General features: G+C 37.1%; 1 protein-coding gene across 1 annotated transcript; it reads left to right on the top strand.

Moving 5' to 3' along the window:
* The first annotated feature begins 1,919 nt into the window (after positions 1-1,919).
* Positions 1,920-5,611, top strand: LOC147621179 (GDSL esterase/lipase At5g03610-like). Its single transcript, XM_086823904.1, has 5 exons — positions 1,920-2,082; positions 2,230-2,421; positions 2,954-3,243; positions 3,523-3,811; positions 5,369-5,611. The coding sequence occupies exons 1-5, from the start codon at positions 2,037-2,039 to the stop codon at positions 5,560-5,562; spliced, it is 1,011 nt and encodes a 336-aa protein (XP_086680030.1). The 5' UTR covers positions 1,920-2,036; the 3' UTR covers positions 5,563-5,611.
* The last annotated feature ends 453 nt before the right edge of the window (positions 5,612-6,064 follow it).

The raw sequence follows: 6,064 nt of genomic DNA, 5'->3' as shown, positions 1-6,064 counted from the left end.
CAACATTCAAAAAATACTAAATAGTTTCAATGAGTTCAACATACTTCTTGGTGGGTGCATTCTTATAAGGCCAACATTCAAAAAACACTAATTAGTTTCAATGAATTCAACATAACACACATATCTATAGATGAAATAGTGGACTATACAGAATCATTGGTGTAAGGTCCCTCCCTCTCAAAAATAGATAATATCAACTATTTTATAAGAGGGAGGGACCTTACAATTGGATCAATATCATTACTCTCTAACATGATCAAAAGAAGATTACCAAAAGAAGGTATAGAAAACTACAATATCTAAGAAAAGTCACCTATAAAATACTTTAGCTTGAAACACCTACTTAATAACAAGCAAAGGCTCCTTTTTAAATGACTTTTTGATGACATAATGGGGAAAAAATCCATATTAAAAATTTACTTTTTCTAACGATCAGTGGTGTGGGATGGGAAAGACATTTCTTATAATACTTATTGTTGAACTTTCATATCAATGGGAGCACAATTCATTCTACACTACATATTCCTATACATTGAATAGCTACAACCTTATATGGTGATATTTTTGGATTAATGTGGAGTCAATTCATTTATATCGGCATCAATTACTACCAACCATACTAAAATTGCAAGTAAACAAAATCTCAAGTATCAAAAAAGTAAATTCAATTTATGAATAAGATCAATTGAAAATGATGTAAGAGGATAAGACAAGTTATACAATCTACACAATCCAAAATTGACAGTGTTGAAAAATCGACCCAATCCTTCTAATCCCTATAATGTTTCTGCAGAGCAACATGTAGGCAAGTCATGTGTCATCGAGTGGGAATTTGAAGAAAATAGCCATACTTTACACTGTTATTGCATTTGTTTCAACCGATTCAATTCTTTTTACAAAAAAATCTCGATCAGCTATTTTGAATTTTTGATCGGTTGAACATTAACTGAGGCACACCTTTCTCGAACATTGTAGGTTGGATAAAAAACTCATTATCCTGTTGAAGAAAACTCATAACTCTGAAGATTTTTCTCGGAGACCATTTGTGAAATGAGCTTTCTTGTGTGAAGGGAAAAACCCACTTTGAAGGCTCTTGGAACTTGGATTTTGATGAGTTAGGTCACCCTTCAAAATGAGGGGTTTTGTAGAAATAATACTCGTTTTTCCATAATTTACTTTATTTTTTTACGCTCACTTAAAATAAGTGGCATATTTTATAGGACAGAAACACGCAAAAACGAACATGACGCGACCATCAGAAAGCAACCTTGCTTGGAAGGGTCTGACGTCCATGTAGCTTTTCAAAAGACTTCTCTTCTCTATATGATCTTAAGGAAGAGTGTCACGAAGCTGCCACATGGCAAGAATTTGGAGGTTTGGGAAGAAGAGGAGGATGTTTGGGTAGAATTTGATTTTGGAAGCCTCAAAAGACGTGCGAAGCACGGGTTCCAACTAGTTATGTTGAAAGTTGAGATAGGAGACGTCTTCTCGAAAATGGTGGCCCATTATGTTCACACTTCTGATATGGAAGCCTTTGTGTTCACACTTCTTATATGGAAGCCTTTGTGTTCACACTCCTTACATGGTTGTATATGGAAGACTTGGCCTTTAAGTAAAAACGTTTGGCCTTCAATCTTTCTAGAGGAAGGTGACGTCCCAAGGTAGAAAAATAATGGATATTGTATCATTTGTATGGTGCAAAAAGCTCATAATATCACCAAAAATATGCATGTGCATTTTAAAAAAATTGCCTTTAAGGGAAAAACAATATCTGAAAAAATACTATTTTAGGCAATATAGAATTTTAAAAAAAATGTGGTGGAGCTTGGCTGAAATTGGCTTTTACCTCATTTGTGGAAGACAGCTGGGGGGCTGCGAGATCATAAATGAGTGGGGTTTCCAAAATTTTAATGTGGTGAAGAAATAGGTGAAACTGTCTAGCGTATTGAAAGCCCTCAATTTAATATTTCAACTTCATCGTTTGCAAGCAGCACGAGGTTGTGGGTTGCCAGTCAATAGCATGCACTGTGCAGGCTATGGCGACCTGCATCATTGTCTCCATGGTCATCCTCTTCACAATTAGTGAGTGCTTCAGCTTATCAGACTCATTGTCTAGGATCTACTCTCATTTTGTCGGTGTATTTTGACATAACAGACTGATTATGATAGCTAATTTATACAGATCATTGATTAGATTGGCAGTAATTTGATTAATTGTGCTTGTGGCAGCTCTCGCTGTGAATCACATTGAAGCAGAACCTACTGCATTGTTTGTATTTGGAGATTCTTATGCAGACACCGGCAACCATGACCCCTCCAATCCAACCCTGTATGCACCATGGAAAAAGCCCTATGGCATCACATGGCCAGGGAAGCCCACCGGTCGATACTCAAATGGAAGGGTCTTGACTGATTACTATGGTACGCTCCATTAACTAATTAGCCTAACCATACCATAATTAATCTCTATAACTCCATTCATTTGGTTTAATGACTTTACTAAAATCGGTATATCCCATTAGTGTGGCCTAATCACTGTCTTTCTATCTTCATGTATTTAGTTGGAAACATACTCACCTCATTATCTTTGATGAATTTTAATCAGTAGCTACTCTAATCGCACCATTATCTGTTATTTCTATAGAAATCAGAATACTAACCATTATCCGTTATTTCTACAGAAATCAGAATACTAACCATAATTTTTGTCTTAAGTTGAGCCCAAATGCGTGGCGTTAATGTCTTCCTCATCATAGTCTTACGACAATCTAATTTGTCTTAACCAGAACCCAAAGCTTGGCTTTATCAATGTTTTTACAATCACAGATTGATTACCATAAGCTTTATTCTAAGTACAGCCCAAATGCATGGTTTTTAAAAACTCAAATTAAATGCTTGGGTTTAGTAGCCTGATGATGATGATGTTTTTGATACCGTTATATATACTGTGCAGCGTCTTATTTGGGCATCAGGACACCTTTACCTTATCGGGTGATTAACAGTAGCCATGGCGCTGCGCAACTGCAGGCGACGAGAGGAATCAACTTCGCATTCGGAGGGAGTGGCGTTTTCCCCACATTTGGCCCTCTTTTTCCAACCATTAATGCCCAAATCGACCAATTCAGAGCTGCAATCAGCAGTGGATTAGTATCCAAGGACCTTATCACTCAATCCGCCATCGCTCTTCTCGTTATAGCAGGCAATGATTACACTGCTTACAGTCTTCTCCATCCAAACGACGAGGTCTTACCACTTACACCATTTCGGATCAATCATCTTTTCTTTTTTGCTGCATCGGGCTCGCCTTAATTAGGCTAATTATCGTCGCATTAATTCTTTCCTGCGTACTTTGACATGATTAGTAGTATCGTCCACGGTATGTTTATCTTAATTGGCTGCGGTAATGTGTTGTATTGACATCAATCTGTGCGTTCTTCGTGAATGCAAGTGTTAACAATAATCTCTGGTGGTTGCTGTGATTATTGATAGGATTAATGGAATGCTAAACATCAATCAGTGCAGGGCCTTTACAAATTTATAACCAAGGTGGTAGCAGAGATTGCTACGTCTGTTGAAGTTCTGCATGAGTTGGGATTCAAGACGTTGGCAGTGACAAATCTGGAGCCGTTTGGCTGTTTCCCGGGAGTCACGTCACTTAGCAACTACAGCAGCTGCAATCAGACGCTGAATGGAAGGACCGTCTTCCACAACAAGCTTCTAGCATCCCACATCTCGGAGCTGCAACAGAAGCTGCCAACCGCCAAGCTCATCACACTCGACTTGTTTAGTGCTTTCCTTCTCGCATTGCAAGGTAGCCTGCAACCAACGCCACCCGTTCAGTCATGCTTTCCTTTTGGAACGTACTTGAAAGAGTATATTACATCTATTTAGTCTTTTTTCTATGTATGTATGTATGTGTGTTTGTCATGTATGTGTGTCCCTCCATATATATATATATATATGTATGTATGTATGTATGTATACACATACATAGATACATCATACACAAATAAATTTAGCCTTGTTTCTATTTCACATGAACAAATCCAGTCTTGTTTCTATGTATGTATGTGTATGCCTCTCTGTCCACCTAAGTCTAAATAAAATAAGGTTTGCTTCACTTGGATCCGGATCAGTTCCTCTTTGGGTGAAATCGTTGTGAATCTTGGCCAATTGAAGGTTTAACTAAGGCACCTCTAAAGGTTGGTAGTAGGCCTTTGTAGCAGTTGTCACTTACTTTCACTTTTTCCATCACATGTATATTATATGGATGTGTATACATATGAATATGTGTATGTATCTATATTTACATATATATGGACGCACGCACGCACGCATGCACATACACACGCACATGTAGGTGTATACATACATACATACATACATACATATATATATATATATATATATATATATTTGTGTGTGTGTGTGTGTGTGTGTGTGCTCGCGCGCGCACGTACACACACACGTACACACACACACACACACAATGCTATTCGCATCAATTAGATATGGTGTGTGTGAGCCTTTGCCCCCCAATACACAAAATGCTTCCTTCAATGAAATATTGTGAATGTGTCTGTGCATGGCACATGAGCACGTGTGTGTGTGTGTGTGTGTGTGTGTGAGAGAGAGAGAGAGAGAGAGAGAGAGAGAGAGGAGGGAAATGACCTTCAATGTAAAACATCTTTTAAAATGTTTTCTTTAATATTTTCTAGAAAACTAATGAGGCTTTAAAGATTAGACAAGGTGTTTAATTTTTTGTACAAGTACTACAAATGCAATTATGTAGGCTTTGAAATGTAGACAAGTGTTTTAAGTTTTTTGAGAAAGTATTGCATATCTTAACTATGTAATTATACTTTGTTATTCTTGTTATGTGAAATAAAGGGCATTAAGAAAGGTGTAATCATGCAATGCCCTCTCAATGGGTGGATATTCTAGAAGGGGTGCATAATTGTGTAGGAATCGTTGAGTGTCTCTCTAAGGCCTAATATAGCTCTCTCTCTCTCTCTCTCTCTCTCTCTCATACCTCTTTTGTTTATAATGAGTATAGAAATCCATAAGGATTCTTTACTTATTAATCAAGTTTTCTTACTAGTAATCCAGGCTTTAATTCTCAATACAATACTAAGATGTGATGTGGATATAGGGTTGCTTGATGTGCTATTTCATACAAGGGTGTGGTGTTATTAGACGTGACTCACTTGTAATATATTTTTTGTTTTGGTTACTCCAATGCACAATTTAGAAAGGAGAGTGATATTCTAAAGTGTACAAGTAAAGTGAAATCATTTTATTTTTGTTCCTTGGTAATTTCTCTAATGTGTGTATGTTTAACTTTTTTTTTTTTTTTTGGCATGAATAGGTGGCTCCAATAATATGAAGCTACAATGGAGTCCTTGTTGTGAAGCAATTAAGGGAGGGAGATGTGGTGAGGAAGATAGCAATGGAAGGCGTCTTTATCGGTTGTGCTCATCCCCTGAGAAATCATTTTTTTGGGACAGCCTTCATCCTACGAGTACTGGATGGGAAGTTATGTCCAAAATCCTTTTTGTGTGAAAAAGATAATATTAATTTTTTCTGTTTTAATAATAGCGTGTTTTTCTAATGAGAGAAGGTTAGTTTCTAGTACTCACTAGTGATTTCTCCATGAAACTACGTATTTGCACTTCAAGAGACATTTTTCATGTTATTCACAAATTCAGTGATTTTAGACTAGGTCATACACATGACTTTGTTGACACTTATGTGTAGCATATTCATGCATGGCCAATTTCTGTGTGTAGCCCTATAAAGGGCTATAAGAGCCTTAGCCCTCGCCCCCCAAACATTTTCGTGGGGTTCTCAGGTTGATCGTCTCCTCGTGTGGTTAAGAAGAAAAGGAAAGACACATTACGATTGGTAAGGAAATTCAATTAACTACTTTAGTTGATAAATGGGAAAGAGGTTATAACGAAGAACATGGATGATCGAGTGAAATCATCCTACATAACAGGCTACACTATTAGAGGATATAAAGTAGTACAATAATTTGCTATTCAAGTCCACAGCCTACACTATT

The sequence above is a fragment of the Cibotium barometz genome, chromosome 30, assembly GCF_041138505.1.
Source record: "Cibotium barometz isolate CiBa-2024 chromosome 30, ASM4113850v1, whole genome shotgun sequence".
Classification (NCBI taxonomy): domain Eukaryota; kingdom Viridiplantae; phylum Streptophyta; class Polypodiopsida; order Cyatheales; family Cibotiaceae; genus Cibotium; species Cibotium barometz.
The sequence above is the reverse complement of the archived record's forward strand: the minus strand, read 5'-3'. Positions and strand labels throughout refer to the sequence as shown.

Bases quoted from the DNA above. Each gene is read 5' to 3' on its own strand.
- LOC147621179 (XM_086823904.1), top strand. From the start codon at position 2,037: ATGGCGACCTGCATCATTGTCTCCATGGTCATCCTCTTCACAATTA. The intron at 2,083-2,229 runs GTGAGTGCTTCA...TGCTTGTGGCAG, and splicing joins GGTCATCCTCTTCACAATTA to CTCTCGCTGTGAATCACATT. The intron at 3,812-5,368 runs GTAGCCTGCAAC...TGGCATGAATAG, and splicing joins TTTCCTTCTCGCATTGCAAG to GTGGCTCCAATAATATGAAG.